The sequence below is a fragment of the Culex pipiens genome, chromosome 2 (genome assembly GCF_016801865.2).
Source record: "Culex pipiens pallens isolate TS chromosome 2, TS_CPP_V2, whole genome shotgun sequence".
Classification (NCBI taxonomy): Eukaryota; Metazoa; Arthropoda; class Insecta; order Diptera; family Culicidae; genus Culex; species Culex pipiens.
The window spans coordinates 110363833-110383382 of record NC_068938.1 but is presented as its reverse complement, the minus strand read 5'-3'; the positions used below and the strand labels follow the sequence as shown (position 1 = coordinate 110383382).

The following is a 19550-nucleotide window of genomic DNA, read 5'->3' as shown; positions in this document are numbered from 1 at the left end:
AAAACCCGGAAAACTGTCCCTTTGAAATCAAACTGACAGTTAAACAAAAATGTCTAATCAGCAAAAGTTTCGGCCCAATCAAAAAATCAATTCAATTTTTAAAAAGTTGTAAAAATTCTGTAAAAATCCGTACTATGTGAAAAATTCCGTACAAAAATTTCGGCATGTTAAAAATACACAGAGAGGGTCGAAAATCCGTATGAAAAGTAAAAAATCCGTACAGTTGGTACAGTTAGACATGACCAATCGATTTGTCAGATTTTTTTTTTCATTTTTCGTAATCAATTTTATGGGATGAGCAGCGGGTTTAACTCTCTCTGCAATGCTTATGAAATAAAAATAAATTGTTATAAATTAGTTTTTTTTTTGCGTTTCTTTAGGTTTGAAATCCCTATAGATAAGGGTGGTCCAAAACCGGGCTTTCTCGGGAGTACCAACTGAAATCAAAGATTGACCCATTACTAGGCCAAGTTCCAAATTTGAGCTCATTCTGACCACGGAAACCTCTAGAATTTAGAACAACTTTCCCCAAAACACCTTTTAAGATGATTTTTGCTGAAGAGTTATTAGCTTCCGAAAATGAGCATTTTTGCGCAGCCAACTCTAAGGGGCCTCCTAAAAGCAATTCCACCGACCAACCAAATTTCTGCGCTGGCTAAACTCGAGAGGAAACACGTGTTTCTTTTTTATTTTTCAAAAATATTTGGTCAGGGCCGAATGGTTTTTCTCCAAAGTTTGTATGAGAATTAGTGCTGTTCGCTACTCCCACATGCAATTTTTGGATTTATGCAGCAGCGACGAACCGTCCTAATTCTCCATACAAACTTTGAAGAAAAACCATTCGACCCTGACTAAATATTTTTGAAAAATTAAAAAAAAAAAACACGTTTTTCTGGAGACCTTAAAGTTAATGCTTCCCCTCGAGTTGAGCCTGCGCAGCCATTTTTGTAAATTTTTGTAGGTCAGTGTTATGTTTTAAATCACGGGTGTGCTCACTTGCCCTAAAATCCTGCTTTAATTTCTGGAGTTTTTTTTGAAAAGGTCCTATAAACCAAATTTTCATTTTTTGCTTTTTGGGTGTTTTTGAATACCCCTGACTCAAGGCGGTTCTAAAAACACCCAAAAAGCAAAAAATGAAAATTTGGTTTATAGGACCTTTTCAAAAAAAACTCCAGATTTGAAGAAAGGTTTACATCTGAAAAAGGGTAAGAATCGGTTGACTATTGCGGGCTGATAATGAAGTAAAACCAGTAAAACAGTTGCTTTTCTCCATACATTTTGGTGATATTCCCATAAAAACTTCAAGCGATCAGAGAGAGGGGTTCTCGTGGTCAGAATGAGCACAAATTTGGAATCTAGCCTAGTGATGGGCCAAGCTTTGATTTTAGGGAGTAGCCCCGAGGAAACCCGGATTTCGACCACCCTAGTCTAGATGCTGAGTTAGGTTAAAGAGGGTTGAAACGTAACTGAAACAAATCGAATAATATTACTGGTAGTTAAAAGGGTTCAATTTACACAATTGATTCTTCTTCAGTGATGATCTAAACTAGAAATCAAGGGTTTCTCTGAGAAAAGAATCCAACGGTAATGTGTTTTAAATACTTTATTTGTTCCTTACAACTAAATCTACTTCAAGCGTAATAATACACACTGGACTCTTCGTTGAATTGCATGTTTTGTTGATTTTTCTTAAATATAACTAAAAAAAATATTTTTATTTGTCATATCAAAGAAAGTATCCAACTTTCCAGTTGATAAAATTTCCAAAGCGCAGTAATCTTCAAGTTTGCTTAGTCTAACTTAAGCCTACAAGTGTTTTTGTGAAGCACATCCTGTCAACAGGATTGTCTCTTGAATGGCCGAGCTTACATCCAGCGGTTACGACTTTTGCTGTTCCTGTTGCAGACGCTTTCGGTATCCTCGGAAGTTTGCTAAAATTAGAAAGAGTAATTTTGTTAGTTTCGGGGATTTTTTAAAGAATTTTCAGCGAGATAGCGAGCATAGATGTGGAAAATAGAATAGAATCTAGGAGGAAAGTTTAATGAATTAGGACTTCTATTGGTTTAATCTACGAAAAAAGAGTATTTTTTTAAAGCAGCTTGGATGCAATTGAATTGAACTGATCACATTTACATTGTATGTTGTGTGTGTGTTTTTAGTTCGAACCTGGCAACTTCTTCTTTCCCTTTTTGCCCTCGACCTTGACCGGAGCGGGTGCGGTTTCGGCGGTCGTCGAATCGTCCGACTTTTCCGCCACTTTTGGGGCAGCCTGCTTTAGCTCTTCGGACGACTTAGCTGCTGAACTGTCACCGTCACCCTTATCCGCAGCTTCTTTCTCGGCGAGCTGGCTTTTGGTTGAACTCCCTTCCTCGACTTTGGCTGCCGGTTCGGCCACTACTTCCGGTTTGGACTCGCTCTTGCTCTCGGGCACGCTCTTGGCCTCGACGACGAAGACTTTTGGTTCTGTCGGCTTTTCGGCTTCAACGGATTCACGCTTCTCAACGGCGGCTTCCATTGGAGTAACTTGAACGGTTTCTGAGGTTGTAGCCTGAACTGGATCAACAGCCGACTTGGCAACTTCGGATTCGATCGCCTTCACGACTGGAGTTTCCTTCTTCTCAACGGGAGCATCTTCCTGCTTGACTTCCTTCTTCTCCTCTACAGCTTTGGGCTCTTCAACGGTCTTGGCAGCAACTGGTGTCGGTTCTGTAAATACAGTCAAAGTTAGGATCAATCGTTAAACAGATGTTCATTCACTTCTTACCCTCAACCTTCTCGACCGTCTCGACCTTCTCAACAGCTTTGACCGCTGGCTTCTCGACCTTCTTTTCCTCTTCACCGTCCTGGACAACGGCAACCGGGATGGAACGGTAGACTGGCTCAGATTCTACATTTTTTATTGCCTTCAGATCCTCAACGATCGGCACGGCCACGGGAGAGGGAACGTCACTCTTCAGCTGGACAACTGGTTTAACTTCTTCAACAGCCACTTCTTTTTTCTCCTCAACAGCTTCCTTCTTTTCTTCAGCAACGACTTCTGGCAGAGCCTTGGCAGGTTCCGCGACAGCCACTATTTCAATCTTGGTCTCCGCTACCGGCTTGACTTCTTCAACCGCCTTAGTTTCAGCCTTTGCTTCCACAGCCTTAACCTCTACCTTCTCCTCAGCCTTAGTCTCAACCTTCTCTGGCTCAACCTCGGCGATCTTAGCTTTCGGCGCTTCTTCAACAGCGGGTTTTGTTTCCACAGTAGCTTCAACGACCTGATCCTCGACAGCTTTAGACTTGACTCCCGCTTCAGGCTTAACTTCATCAATCTTCTCCGCCTTTACTTCAGTCTTCTCTTCCGTCGTCGCTGCTTTCGGAGCAGGTTCCTCAGCCTTAACCTCAGTCGTCTTAGCGATCGGTTCCTGAACCTCGGTGACGTGCACCACGGCTGGGATCTTCATGCCCTCCGGGACGGCCTTGACCTCAACCTTAACCTCAATCTTCTCCACCATTTTAACCTCCTCGACCTTTTCTTTGGTTTCTGCTTCGGTTGCCACAGGTTCGGCGGCCTTGACTTCGGCGATCTTAACTTCCGCGGGTTTTAGGACAGCTTCTTCTGTGGGCTTTTCAGCGGCTTCAACCGGCTTGCCGGCTGCTGGTACAACCGCATCTTGGGGAGTTGGGAAGGCAGCGGCTATGGCGAATGCTGCCGCCACGAGGGCGATGTGAAAAAGTTTCATGTCTGGAAGAGAAATAAAAGTTATAATATCATGTTAGATCTAAATTTACGATGTATTTTTTATTTGTAGCTTAGACTGTATTTTGCCCTGTATCGCCCACCTTACTATTTCTGGTTGTGAATCATCTAAATATTTCATTAATTATAAAAATTGAAATTACAAGCCATGGTATCATCAGATTTCGGTCATTCGATTTTTTATAGTATTTTTTAAATCCGGCTGAAACTTCTTTGGTGCCTTCAGTATGCCCAATGAACCCTTTTGGCATCAATAGTTTGTCCATATAATTTTCCATACAAATTTGGCGTCTGTCCATACAAAAATGATACATGAAAATTAAAAAATCTGTACCTTTTGAAGGAATTTTTTGATCGATTTGATGTCTTCGGAAAAATTGTAGGTATGGATAAGGACTACACTGAAAAAATGATACACGCTGATTTTTTTTGGTGATTTTTACATTCACTTTTGTCACTGAAACTTGATTTTCAAGAAAACACAATTTTTTTATATGTTTTAGGGGACATCAAATCGTCGCCGTCGTGCTAACTTGTCGTACGTGCATTTTGGGCCAAATGGAGTTAAGAGCGCCATTTTGTGCAGCTCACAATGCCTCACCTTCACAGATAGAAAAAAAAACCATCACAGATCCTCAATGTTCGAATTCAATCCGTAGATATTAAATAAAAATCGAAAAAAACTCCGTACATTTCTGTCACTTTTCATATAAAAGAAGTTTCAATCTTGTCGTGCTATCTTGACACACCCTGACAATTCGACGGCAACATTAAAAAAAAGCATCATGTACAGTCATCCCACATATTCGGAACACCCACAAATTCGGAACACTTTTGTGGTAATTTGTCAATAGGATGCAAAATGTAACTTTTCTGTCGTCCCTGCTATTTTTAGGACCTTTATTTGAACATTCTCTTCCTATTTCACTAGTAAAAATAGTACTTTTGAACAAAAAAACTCATTTCAAGACTTTTTTATCCAGAGCAGCAAAACACTGCCTAGAAATTGCATGTTCCATAACTGTGGGATGTTATTGTACCTCCCACAATTGTGGAACACCTGAATTTAATTGATATTTTCACAAAAAAGTTATCAGACCATGTTTAAAACATCACTTAGCTTGAGTTTTGTTGGTTTCAGAGTGTGAAGTAATTTTTTTGTAAAAAATGTGTACTCCTGGAGAGAAAAAAAAGTTTGTTTACATCGTAAGAAAAAAGTGTTCCGAATTTGTGGATTTCAAGGGTCAATGTTTTTCTTTAAAAACTTGATATAAATCGTAAAAATGTACAGCAAGTCTATACTTCAATCGAAAGATCGCAAGAAAAGCTTTCTTATGAAGGAAAAAGCAAATCATTATGTTCAATTATCGATTTTCTATATATGATTTGTTGAACATTGGCTGATCTGTAAACTGTTCCGAATATGAGGGATGACTGTACAAACCGTACGTTTTGAGAAAAACACATATGGTTGAGCATCATTTTTCAATTCCCATTTTAATATAAAAGCAAAAAAATGTGTTCTAATCAAATCACCAGTGTTTATATCACCCTGCTGTCATTGGAGGGGAAGCTTTGTAATGATTCGTTTTTCGTCGGCAAGGCTTTTATTTGACAGGTTGACAGGGCTATATAAACAGGCACTGATGATACCAGAGATTTTGTTTATGTTACTTTATTTAAAACCATTATTAAACGGACTTCACTGAAGTAACTTTTGCTCATTTTTGGTGGAGAGGTAGCTTATTAGGAGTACCGTAAACCGGGGTGACTTTGATAGGATTTCAATTTGTTTTTAGAATATTTTCCAACAGGTAAGGTTTTTCTTAAGATTTTTATTTTTAAAACATGTACTGGGGTTGGCCACACAAAGTCCATGCACTATTTTGGAAAAAAAGTTTTTTCAATAGTGTTTAGAAAAATAGTTACGTTAAAAATTCTAAGTTTTAATTCCGGGGTGACTTTGATAGTCATAGTTTTTCTTGTTAAAATCATATTTAAGATGTTCAAACTTTATTTGTACGTTAAATGTACCATCACTAAAGTAGCTGATATAGTTTGTAAGAAAAAAAATCAATGTTTATGTTAAGTTAACTAAGTTTATAAGCTTTTTAAAATAATACATATAAATTTTAGGTAAAATTGCTAAAAAGTCAGAATTTTGCCTGAAATTTGATAAAACTAGTTTTGTTTCTAAAATTATCGATTTATATTGCATTTTATACTGAATTCGAAGCACGAATCACAAGTTTTCACATTTTACATGAAATTTGTTCAACTGAAATTGCCTATAAACTTAGAGAGTTTTTAAAATTGTGTTTCAAAAACACATATTAATTATTTAACTTTTTTATCGATCTCCTAGTGGAAAATTGTCCAGAGAATCCGAAAATTCATTCCGTTTTCCGACTAAAAATCATGTTCATTGAGAAAATCATGACACTTTGAGAAGTTTAAAATAATGACTTCCATCAACATTTTGTTAACTATAGTTAACTAACTTTATAAACCTTTCAAAAATTTATGAAAAGTTCTTCTTGAGGTACTTTGAACTCTTGTCTACCACGGTCAGTATGTTTCTGAACCATTCCTTATGTATTTTAATTGTACTCTTCATTTTGCGGAAAAATCGCAAACCTATCAAAGTCACCCCGTTTTACGGTACTTTTAGAATTTGCAATAACCCAGAAAGTGTCAAAATGTACATGATGCCTTTTGAAATGTTGCTGTCGAATTGATAAGTAAGTGCGACAATTGGGTCCTAAAATGAAGCTTAGATTGCTGATATTATTGTTTACAGCGATAAAGCTTATTTTTCTGAGTACAATGACCCTTTGTACGACCACAAAGAGTTTAAAATGGATTTTTAAATCAATTTGGAAAAATTAACCTCGCGGTCCTTCTTGACAGAAAAGTTCCTACTTGACAGCTCGTTCCAAGGGGACCATAGTTGATCCATCGAAAAAATGTTGTCTTGTCAATTTTTTTTTTGCATTAAAATGAAAAAAAGTGATCAGAAATGGTTTTAAATCGTGTTTTTTTACGTTGTACATATTTTTGTAAAAAAAAAAAACATTGCGCGCTCTCGTTTTTGTTTATTTATTCAAGGTCAAACATTAAAACGCGTTTTTTCTCGGAACGTCAAAAAGCGACGTACGACATGGTAGCTCGACAGCATTTAATGCCAACTTTTCAAAAATTTCCGGAATGTGCAAACAATTTTTGACCGGGTACATAGTAAATTTTTGAATCAATACTGATTTTTTCAATAAATCGAACTTCATTTTTCGATGTAAAATCGAATTTGCAATCAAAAAGTACTTTAATGAAATAAAGTGCATCGTTTTCAAGTTATAGCCAAGCTTTCTGAAAATAGTCCCGGTTATTTTTTTTTAAATGAGTGCCCATGTTTGACTACCTTTGAAAAAAAAATATTTTTGAAAAGCTGAGAAAATTCTCTATATTTTGCTTTCTAGAAACTTTGTTGATACGACCCTTAGTTGTTGAGATAAGATGCATGCAAAGATTTAAAAACAGAAAAATTTATGTTTTCTAAGTTTTACCCAAACAACCCACCATTTTCTAATGTCGATATCTCAGCAACTAATGGTCCGAATTTCAATGTTAAAATATGATACACTCGTGAAATTTTCCGATATCTTTCATTTTCATTTTTTTAATCTAGTCTAACATTTCAAAAGGGCGTGTTTTTGAATGTTTGTATTGTAATATTGTGTTCCTATTTGAATGTTATGGAATCATTTTAAGAATCCAAGCCGCAACCGCAATTGCTTTTCTTAGAATGATTCCATTGCTGACTTCTCAGATGGAACCATAGAGTTTATAATCGAAATTTGTAATGTACACGTACAAGTACAAGCCAAAGTAATCAATCAAAATTTAGGTAATTATGTATATTGGAGCTCGTTTCTCGTAGAAACTAACTTCCAATGCAAATAACTCGTGTTTTCGAAAAAGATTTTTACCGATTGTCTTCCTACGACAAACCAACTCTTGATAAAAATGCATCGCTAATGAGTAAACATTCACACAAGTCTTACTATAAATAAATCGTGAGAATTGTATCAACTCGTTAACGTTAAGGGCCGTTGTTCTATGGAACAAACAAAAGGATCTTCGTTCCAAAGTCCCATCCACAACGCCGATGGTTCCACTCTATGATCACCATGCCGGATGCCATTCATCTTCCCGCGGCGTGTGCGCAAATCTCGTATACCTTAATCCACTTCTAGCGGCAAATTTTTCCCCCCATCATCGTGCCATGGTGCGGAAACATTAAATTTAATCAGCGGATCAAATGGCCGCACATTAAAATCAGATTTATCTGCGACGTGCCAAGTTCTGCCTTCTTCGTGCAGCAGGTTGATCAAAGTCTCGCAGAATGTCCGTCCTCCAGGTGCGCTGTGGTACAGTTTGGCTTTGTTTTTGTTTTATTTCGAAATCCCCCCAGTAGTTGAGCGCAAAGAAGATTCCCACCGAGCTGAAATCAACCGCCCGTTCTTCAACAGCCGCAGTCCTTCTCATCGCTGAAGATCGTCGCCGTTGAACCCAAAACCGGTGGTGCCGCAGTTGGACCAAGACGACCTTCGAGGACGTTTTGGACTGGCGTTTTAATGCGACTTAATGACACACTCTTTGTTTATCATGCTTGCTGCCGAGAAGAAGAAAAACATTGTGGCTTTAAAAGGTATTGCTTGGTGCGGTGGCTTATTGAGAAATTGCGCGAAAGTTTACTACCTTGTTGGTGACCCCATGCAATGCCTCTGGTCTAAACATGGATTGGGCCAGACTCAAGATTTTTGCAATGAAGAAGGCCCTCAATTGTGCAAAATAGGAAACATCAAATGTGATTGCGACAGAATTACAATAATATGCTGATTTCTGGTTGGCCTTATACAATTACTGATAAGGTAGTGATTTTCCTACATTTTCCAACAATTATCTTAGCCACTACATTCTACGTTAATTTACAAATCATGAAACAATGACAAAAAGACTATCTTAGGTGAGCGTAAAAAGTTCCAATTCTCAACATTTTTCTCAACTGACGATCCTCTAACATTCTAAACTGATACAATTAGCATACTAGCAGTCAAACTGGTTTAGTGTAGAACAACAACTATAGCTCTACACTACCGCGTCGCGTCGCGGAGGTCCAAAACAGAACTAACGAACGCGCCCTCGTGGACGCCGCAACCTGTTCAACTTCAATTTCAAACCAACCACATGGCTGGAAAAATGTGGATTGAAATCTTGTGAATGGAAGTAGGCAACAACTAAGCAAACACGGATTTGTTTTGTTTTACTTCATTCGGGCAAACACAAGAGCACGAACGGGCAACACCTTAAGCATAACATTTTGATTTTGAGCAAAGTTTGGTGTAGTAACAAAGAGGCGTGTTTTGGTTGCACTCACAGAGTCATCAATCAGTTTGCCGGCTTAAAATTAACTATTAACTGTTTAGGCGCATAATTCACGTCAGCTATATAGATGATGATGATTTGGGTTGGGGCTCTCCCCTCGAACCACCTGCCAAACAGCCAAACACCTCTCACTCTTATTCACACACCGTGATACAGGTCGTGAATTATGAGAGAGCTTGGAAAAGCATAAGCCAAAAAATGTGTGTTACGAGTTCTTTCAGCGCGCTCGATTGATTCGCAATCTGTTCCATTGGGTGAAGTCGTCTCTGTTGTCTTTTTTTATTTTTTCGCTGACCACAAAAAATAGTAATTTCAACGTCATCGAGCGCCACATTTTTAATCGAATAAATTAAGTAACAGGTTTCGATATCTTGGATCGTGTTAGTCTTAGGCAAATCATGACTTTTTTTTTTGTTCATTTGGCTTAAGCCTTAATCTAGCAGAAGTTTCGTTGATGAGGTCCATCATCATCCTCAATCCGAGGCAACAAACGACAGAAATGATGTTGGTGTCGTGACAGCACAACACAACAACAACAAAAAACAACAGCAATTTAACTTATTCATGAACCTCCAATGGTCAAGGTCGAACCGGTGTGGGCTGCCGGCGTGGCTTGGATCAGCGTGGTGTGGCCCCACGTTTGGGACGACTTTGATGCCGCCTGCAGGCAGGGACAAAATGGTTAGATTGTTGAACCGTTGTGGCGCAATCAATCCAAAGCTATGCCGTTAGAAGGGGCTTTACTCGGAACGGATACTTATGATTGATCTCTGGTTTAATCTGAACAACCGTTGCACAGCGGGAAAAATTCGTTTAAATATTCTTAGGAATGGTTTTGTGCATCAAATTGAATTTCTTAGAAAAAAAGTGTGAAGAAATCTCTACAACTTATTGTCAATGACCACTTGCATTTGCCTCGGTGGAGGGGATGTAAAACTAAAAAAACTAAACTAATCAAATATATTACTTATCCTGATGCAAATAATTTTAAAGTGTATTCCCTTGCTTTAAGCCAAAGTCGAGTGGATCAAAACAATAGAGCAATTCTCTCAGATTTCGGTCATTCGATTTTTTTTTTGTGTTTTTTAACCAGGCTGAAACTTTTTTGGTGCTTTCGGTATACCCAAAGAAGCCATTTTGCATCATAAGTTTGTCCACATAATTTTCCATACAAATTTAGCTGTCCATACAAAAATTATGTATGAAAATTCAAAAATCTGTATCTTTTGAAGGTATTTTTTGATCGATTTGGTGTCTTCGGCAAAGTTGTAGGTATGGATAAGGACTACACTGAAAAAAAATATAAACGATAAAAAAATTGGTGATTTTCAATTTAACTTGTTGTCACTAGAACTTGATTTGCAAAAAAGAACACTATTTTTAATAATATTGAATGTTTGGCCCGTTTGAAATGTTAGTCTTAATTTGAAAACATGGAAAATATTGTTTTTGTAAAGGTTGGAAAATTTCACAAATGTTTCTAATTTTAACAGTGTAAATTGGACCATTAGTTGCTGAGATATCTACATAAGAAAATGGTTGGTTGCTTGGATGTGAATTAGAAAACATTAATTTTCCTGTTTTTAAACATTTGCATGGCAAAATCTCAGCAACTAAAGGTCGTATCAACAAAGTTCAAAAAAGCAAAATATAGAGAATTTTCTCCGCTTACCAAAAATATTTTTTTCAAAGGTGGGCAAACATGTGCACTTATTTAAAAAAATGAAGAAACGCGACTTTGTTCAAAAAAGCTACCTAAAAATGGCTATAACTTGAAAACGGTGCACTTCATCGAAATTTCACAACAGTACTTTTTGATTGCAAATTTGATTTTACATCGAAAAATGAAGTTAAATTTTTTTGGCAACCAATATCTCGATTTTTTTAAATAAATATTGATTCAAAAATTCATAACTCGTTCAAAGATTTTTATCAAAACCTTGAAATTTCGGAAAAGTTGGCATTTGATGTTCCCTAAAACATATCGAAAAATTAAAAATAGTGTATTTTTGCAAATCAAGTTTTAGTGACAAAAAGTTTAATTAAAAATTACCAATTTTTTTTATCGTTTATCATTTTTTTAGTTTAGTCCTTATCCATATCTACAAAGATACAGATTTTTGAATTTTCATAAATCATTTTTGTATGGACAGCTGCCAAATTTTTATGGAAAATTATATGGACAAACTAATGATGCAAAATGGCTTCTTTGGGGTAAGCGATTGTCCACGATCCATACATAAAAGTTTGTTTTTGTATGACCAATTATCCACGACAGGGGGAGGGGGATTGAGATTTCCAAAAAAGTGTCCACGTGGTTTATGGATGGTCCCAAAGTGGGGTGATGTTTTTTATCATAATCTGGAGTTTGTTTTTGAAAAGGTACAATAAACCAAATTTTGAGTTTTTGCTTTTTGGGTGTTTTGCAATACCCCTGCCTCAAGGCGGTTTCAAGACATCCAAAAAGCAAAAACTGGAAATTTGGTTTATTGGACCTTTTCAAAAAAAAAACTCCAGATATTAAGGCCATTGCAAATTTTGTTCAAGTTTTTGTCTTCTCCTGTAGACCTTTTATTTTGTCAAGGACTATTTTTTTTTATTAAATTATATCTTTCAAATGAAATTCAAGATTGGTATAAGCTAAGATGGAAACAAAAATAGAGCGAGTTGAGCCGCTTCCCCTGCATAATTCCAAACAATTGCACCGTCTTCCTCTTAGACCATAAACCACCTCCAACGTTACTTTTGCACGACCAAGCAATAAAGTTTAAACTTGAACTAATCAACTCGAAAATTTCCTCCCATCATATAAAAGTGACCTTTAGCTCAACCGTCGTCCGTCGGTTGGTGATTGTTCCACCACAAACACCTGATTGCTAGTCATCATTTCCAACATTGCCCCACAAAAGCTCACAGAACGCGGCATGGTTGGCCAATCAGCAGAAAAATGTCGCCCAACTTTTGCGGACTTGTGGAATCTGGGTTGAATTTGGGCAGAATTTGCGACCGTTCAAACCGAGGGCCTTGGCCGGTGTCCGTTGGGATTGGGCATGCAACCTCGGGCTATGGTCCAAAAGACCAACCTGATGCACTCAAAAAAATAAAATTGGTTAGCCAAACAAATTACAGGTGCCGAGTTTGAGCTGCACGTTGTGCCGGTGTGGAGGAGAGTCCGATCAAGTTCACAATTTTTCTTTTCTTATTTCTTCTTTTGTTGTCTCATTTCTTGGATTTCTCTCGTTGCCTCTGCTATCAACGAGGAGTTATGCAATCGATTTGCATCGAATTATGAAATCAATTAGGAGGCCGCATCGACAGAATTGGCAGTCCGCCATTGATTCGGATCTACCCGTCAAAACGGTTGGGTTGAATATCTGGCCGAATTCACTGCAAGAAGATAAGCACGGGGCGGGATTTACGTGGACAGGGCGGTTATCATGCACCCAAAAAGCAACATGTTAACTTGACAGGCAGGATCAGGTTGAATGGAAGACTCAGACACACACCCCTTTTAGGTGGTGAAGTCCCTATTTGAAAAAGAAACCGACTACGTTACCTAAAGATATGACTTCTTCAACTTATACTTATGTGCAGTTCGGATTTGAGTACCGTCAGTAGGGGTGACTATGGGTCAAAAAATGATACACCTCTCGTAATTTCTTAATAACAAAAAAAAAACGAAACTATTGGCACTACGCCCCCCGGGGCATGGCCTTCCTCTAACGTGGGATTTCTGCTCCAGCGCCTCTGACGAGACAGGAGAAACCGGGACCGACGTTTTACTTCACCATCCGATAGAAGCTCAGTGGATAAGGCGGGAATCGAACCCGCGTCTCATAGCATCATCGGGACAATTTAAATAACATAGAAAATCTTTCAACGTAGATTTGTTCTTGGATGGTTTACTAACATTTTCCCAAAATATGGTGGAATTTGGTGAACTCTACGTTGAATGCCAATCGTTTGAAAATTGACTCAAATATAAAGATATGGTAGAAACAAGTCATCCAACAGTGTTTCTTGTTCAAGGGAATTGACATACTACAACGTTTGATGCAGAGAATTTCAAACATTTAGGTACTATTCGAGCAGTTCCAACAAAAATATAAAAAAAAAATCGAGAGGTCATTTTTGGTCAAAACTTACCTCAACTTTAAACAGCTGCCAAAATGACACGATTTGTTCTAGGAACGAGATTTTTTCAGCTAAGTCATCTTAAGATGCCCCCAACACAATCTTTTTAACAGAATTTAGTTTTATTGAAAAGAGCCATAGAAATGGGGAAATCCGTAAAAAAAATCACTTTGACCCAATGTCACCCCCACTGACGATAATTTTGAAGCAACTACAGTATGTATAAAAATGCCCATTTTGTGATGAAACATGTAAACAATTTAAAGTTTGACAGAAACCTAGTACTACGTTTTGTTCAGAAACTCATGCTGAACATTTTGCTACAAAAAGCTCATGAAATAATGATTTCTATAAAAAGTAATATAACAAATACTATTACAAGAATCAAAAAAGGTGCAAAAAAACTTTGTACACCTTTCGAAAAATTAACATAAATAAAGTTATTTGTTGACAAATCACTATAGATCCAGCCTCCCAACTCCAAATAGGCATCCTTGACTGATTAAAAAAATAATTTGGATTGAATATAAAGTCTACTGACTACTTAGTATAAAAGTTTATATAACTCTGGAAATTCTATATAAAACTTATCTAAACTTAATTTTGCAAACTTTTAATTTAACTAAATGTCAATATATTATCATAGAATTGCTAAATAAACATTTTGGAGTGGGTATAACACCGTTTTGGGGGTCTTTGTATCGCTAAAATAGATTTTTCGTTGGAATTTCGTACCAACCCGGAATTACGTCGTCGGAACGTCGTCAACCTATACGGCATCGGAAAGGGCATAAAATTTCCGATCTTTTGATACCTATACCTGAGCAAAAAGTAGGTTTGATCCACGAAAACAAAAATTACGAAATTCCAAACATTTTTGGCAGGTTGTTCAAACGAAACCATAACAACGATTTTACCTAGGTATTTAAAAGCTTTTTGTAGTAAAATGTTCGGCATGAGTTTCTGAACAAAACGTAGTACCAGGTTTCTGTCAACATTCAATTGTTTACATGTTTCATCACAAAATGTGCATACTGCCCAAGGGGTGTAAATACTTTTTTTACATGCTGTATGTCCAGCTCAATCATTCGACCCATTATAGGTTATACAGATACCTTTCCAATAAGGGGGACCATCCATGAACCACGTGGACACTTTTTTGAAAACATCAACGAATTGATTTACAGTCAAAGGTACATTGGATCAGTCAATTCACCAATCAAATCAAAATACTTTGTATACTTTTCTAAACAAGTGCTGAAAAATCCAACTTTATAGCACCCATTTGAGTAGTGAAATGTAGAACTTTTCAGTCCTTGTAACGAAAAGTATTGCTGTTTGATTCTGTTATTTTTAGTGAAAAAAGAAGGCCGTTTCGTCATTCGAAAGTGACAGAAAAAGTAAGTAGTTTCAGTTGCAAAACCAATGAATTGTAAAAGTTTTTTTTATTTCTATGAAAAACAAAAGAGTATTTTTTTACAATTTCACGATTTCAAAATTTTCATTTTTTTGATTTGGATAAAACTATGTCGAAAGATGTCATTTTGCATAATTAGTTTTGCCGTAGGTACATTTAATTTGTTTGGGCTGGTCATACAAAAAGTAAGAAATTCTGTATCCTGAGAATAGATTTTCCGATCGATTTGGTGTCTTCGGCAAAGTTGATTAGGATTTTTCGGAAAAAAATAGAACACGGGAAAAATCGAATTTTTGTTTAACTTTTAACAGAAAACTTCAAATTCTGAAATTACGTATTTTCTAATCTTTGATTTTTTTTATATTTTAGGGGACTAAAAAAGACATCTTCTGGGCTTTTTTTTTAAATGTCATCATCCCGGTACGAGAATCGAACTCACGACCTCTGGATTGTAAACCCAGCACGCCGCTAGTCGAAATCCATCCCCTACCGGTCAGTATTCCCAGTGAGCATATTTACTCTTTTAAGGGATCTGACCTTGCCGAGCCAGACAGGAATCGAACCCATCACCTTCCGCTTACAAGGTGAAACCCGTAACCTCACGGCCACGGAAGCTCGGCTAATGCTTTAGTGCGTGGTTCCATATGTTAAGTAAATTCACTGTTCAAAACAAAACAAAACAATATTGAAAAATGTTACTTTTCGATACAAGTGTTGAAAAGTTCAACTTTTTAGCACCCATTTCAGTGCTACTTTTCAGCACTGGTATTTTCAAATCTGTTATTTTTGGTAGGGAAAAGTAGGCCGTTTCGTTTCTCCAGAAGGACAGGAAAAGTTGACAGGTTCACAGAGGAATTGCAAAAAATCATTTTTTGCAATTCCGTCGTGAAACTACTCACTTTTTCTGTCATTCTTGAACGACGAAATAGCCTACTTTTCTGTACCAAAAATAACAGAATCGAATAGCAACACTTTTCAAAATAAATGCTGAAAAGTTCTACTTTTCAGCACTCAAATGGGTGCTGAAAAGTTGAACTTTTCAGCACTTGTTTCGAAAAGTAACACTTTCCAACATTTTTTTGATTTAAACGATTTATTGACAAAATGCATGAAAATTTTACTTAAAATTTCACTCAGTGTGAGTTTTTTGGAATTGCAAAAAATGTTGTATGGAACTCGTTGCAAAACTTGATTTTTTCAGCACTCTTCGTATTTATCCAACTCGGTGAACCTCGTTGGATAAATGTACGACTCGTGCTGAAAAAATCCTCTTTTTGCAACTTGTTGCATAAACTACTATTTTGCAATTCTTTCGTGAAACTACTTACTTTTCCTTTCATTCTTGAATGATGAAAAAGCCTACTTTTCTGTACGAAAAATAACAAATCAAACAGTAACGAATTTCAAAATAAATGCTGAAAAGTTTCACTTTTTAGCACTGAAATGAATGAACTGAAGTTGAACTTTTCAGCACTTGTTTTGAAAAGTAATACTTTTCAACATTTTTTTTATTTGAACGGTTAATTGACAAAATACATGAACATTTGACCTGTAATTCCACTCAAAGGGTGTTTTCGGAAATGTGAAAAATGTTGTTTGGAACTCGTTGCACAACTTGATTTATTCAACACTCGTCGTATTTATCCAACTCGGTGTACCTCGTTGGATAAATGTACGACTCATGCTGAAATAATCTTCTTAAACTACTACACTCAAACCCCGGTGGTTGGTCACATTTTCGTTTGACACTTTTTTAGTTTGTACCCCGTTGGTTGGTCAAAATCAAACTAAAAAGTGACGAACTGTCACTTTTTATACGGCGCTCACGCCCACTATCAAAACAAACGTTTGGTAGTGTGTGTGAACTCCGTGAAAAAAGGGTGTCAAACTAAAAAGTGACCCCGTTCGTTTGACAACAGTTGGTGTCAAACCATCGGGGTTTGAGTGTATTTATGCAAATTCGAATTTGCATTTGAAAAGTACTTCATTATTTTTTTCATAAAATGTACCTTTTACCAAGTTATAAGTATTCAATTTAATAGTATTATGTATTAATACTTTTTAAAAGCTGAGAAAATTTAATTCGATTTGAATTTGGACTTTGAAAACCTGGCAATTAGTTCTGAGAAACAGCCTCACAATGAATTCGAATCGATGGAAATGCTTTTTTGAAGTGTCGCCTCAGCCCCAAAAATTGTATGGAGACTTGTATGGAAAAATAAGAATTATTTTTCTTAAAATTTAAGCAATGATTCGGTTAAACTGACGGAATTACAAATCAAACCAAACTGTTTAAAACAAACCACATTCAAACCAGCTGCCGGTTTTGTTCTTACCTGGAGTTGAAATTCTTCCCTTCGAAATGCCTAGACACAATTAATAACGACGCGCACAAACTGCTGCTGGACCAGTTTCCCTACCCTCTCTTTCTCTCCCTTTTCCACCGTCGTCGGCTCGGGTCAAGTTTTTCCGTCACGAACTTGTCCTTCCACTCTTCACGGGGACCAATGTCACTACTCTCTAACCGAACCGAATATCAAGCGTCCCCACCAAACCAAACGTGTTCTTGGCGCACACACACAATCACTTCAAGCTTTCAACGAACAAAAAAAAAGGCTCCTTTTTCCCTTCCTTGTTGAGACCCTCTAACGCGAACCACCTCGTTCGACGACCACCTTCGTTCGACTAAACTTTGGAATCGTCTTGAGTTTACTTTTATACACACACCCAGCGATTCGAACGAGCTGCTGCTGCTGGAGATTTTGCTGCTGTTCAGGCTCTGGAGTATGGATTGGACTCTGAGAAACCGTGCCCCTCAAAGAAGATCTCGCGATGAGACACGATCAAGTTACGAGCCCAATCTGATGGCACGGCGGTTATTAATAAATTTTAAAATTAATTAAGGGTGACACATTTTTGCTTGGCATTCTAATTAATTTTTAAAGTGTTTTTTGCAAAAAAATGTTTGGAAATTAATAGATTAAAACACATTTAACTGTATGCTTGAAGTTGAGAGTGGGAAGACTTGATCTGTTTTTTTTTTTTTTCATTCCGCAGATCTAGTTCAAACTACTGGAATATTGAGCAATTTCAGCTCAAATCAGGAATTTTTCTGGTACTTTTGTACCCGACCCTCTCCGATTTCAATGAAACTTTGTAGGCATATTATCCTAGGCGTGTGAATATGGAGCCAATAGTACTCGAAAATAACATTTGAGAAGGGCGTAAGGTATTTAAATATTTTTGTAATCTGTAATTTAAAAATAATTGTATCTCGAAGCCGTTACGTCGTATCAAAAAGTGGTCAACAGCGATGGAATAATCATCATCAAAAGAAAATATTTGGACGATCATCAAGAGAAAAAATCCGAAGGGAGCTTGGCTCTTCTCTCTCGCGCACGAAAGATCGGTAAAAGGAATCCAAAAAAATCATAATCTTGATTATTCGGCGGAGCATCTTTTTCACTACTACACTTGCAAGTGTAACGTCACACGTCGAAAAATTACCTGTCACATTTTGCAGATGGGCAATGTGTGTAAACAAATTGAAATAAATATTATTAAGTGGTGCTGACAAGGAAATTCACAAAAAATCATCAACAGATTGATTTTCTGGGAGAAATTCGGAAGCGATTTTCTTTTGCGTGATTTGACTCCTCTCTCTTTCGCGGGTGAAGAAAGTTCGCAAGCGAAATTGATTTTTTTGCGATTATTTCATCCCTGGTGGTCAAAGACAAACTTGTAGGAAATTGGACGGGCTTTCTGAAAAAAAATACACTGAAACAAAAATACACGCCACATCTATGAGATTTTTTTACTTTTAGGTCTAAAACTTAAATTTAAAGGTGATGTCACGATTTTTTTTCGTTCAAAATTTTTGAGAAAATAGCCTAAAATATAACCAAAAGACTGACGAAAAATGCAGGATGGTATGTCTCTCCTAAAAAAATACAAAAATCATTTACTAAAACTGTTTTTTTGAAAAGTGGTCTAAACGTCAAATTTTTTGAAAACCAGTAGTGGGAATCGATTTTTCAGACAATTTTACATAAAAGACCATTGTCCTATGTCCAATCCTTGGGAAGATACAGCGGTTTTAAAAATGAAAATGTTGAAAAAACGGGGTTTTTGTGGTTTTTGGCAATTTCTGTATGACAGACTTGAAAAACCAAGTCTCGTAAATATTTTTACCGAATAGTTTCCCATAAATTTGCCTTTGACAACTTTTTGATTTATGTCGTTTTTATATTTACGTAATCAAATTTACTATCCTGGTTTCTACCACACTGAAAAAAATATTCTATTTTCAGTTATAAGCATTGTAATTAAGCTTATATCTGTAAGCGCCAACAAACTTATTTGTACTGCGAGATAAAATGTTGGTGTTTTCGACAAAGTTGCTTGGATTGGCAAGCCCAACAAATTTCTAGAAGACAAAAAAAATCCCAAAAATATTTCTGAAAAGTTAAGCTATTAGTTGATCTTTCCAACTTGCAACAAAAAAAACGACGAAGTTGACTTTATAGCAGTCGGTCACCATTGCTAGTACTAACTATTAGTGTCTTCCTTTTAACTACAAGGACTTCGCCGCCCTGGGCTCCTAAGTGTTTGAGTACGGCACGGAGCGACGGCGCCGGATACCCTTATTTACACTTAGAATTTTAAGAGCGCCCGCCGCTGGATTCGAACCGGCGACCTCTGGATTGTGATTGTGACCTCCGATTGATCCACACAGGCAGACATTTTATTCAATAATGTAACCTAAAAATGGCTATAACTTAAAAACGGTGCACTTTCTGATTTAAAATTCAA

At 36.9% G+C, this 19550-nt stretch overlaps 1 protein-coding gene across 2 annotated transcripts; it reads right to left on the bottom strand.

The window, feature by feature from the left end:
- Nucleotides 1-1588: 1588 nt before the first annotated feature.
- LOC120422803 (probable serine/threonine-protein kinase kinX) lies at nucleotides 1589-17429 on the bottom strand. 2 transcript variants are annotated; one of them, XM_039586345.2, is made up of 4 exons: nucleotides 17075-17429; nucleotides 2765-3727; nucleotides 2134-2706; nucleotides 1589-1931 (listed from the first exon to the last, which is right to left on the bottom strand). In XM_039586345.2, exons 2-3 carry the CDS (start codon nucleotides 3723-3725, stop codon nucleotides 2156-2158), a joined length of 1512 nt encoding a protein of 503 aa, XP_039442279.1. In that variant the 5' UTR covers nucleotides 3726-3727; nucleotides 17075-17429; the 3' UTR covers nucleotides 1589-1931; nucleotides 2134-2155. The 2 variants fall into 2 exon arrangements, with proteins under 2 accessions (XP_039442279.1, XP_039442278.1); XM_039586344.2 differs by having other exon boundaries at nucleotides 2167-2706.
- Between the last annotated feature and the right edge of the window lie 2121 nt (nucleotides 17430-19550).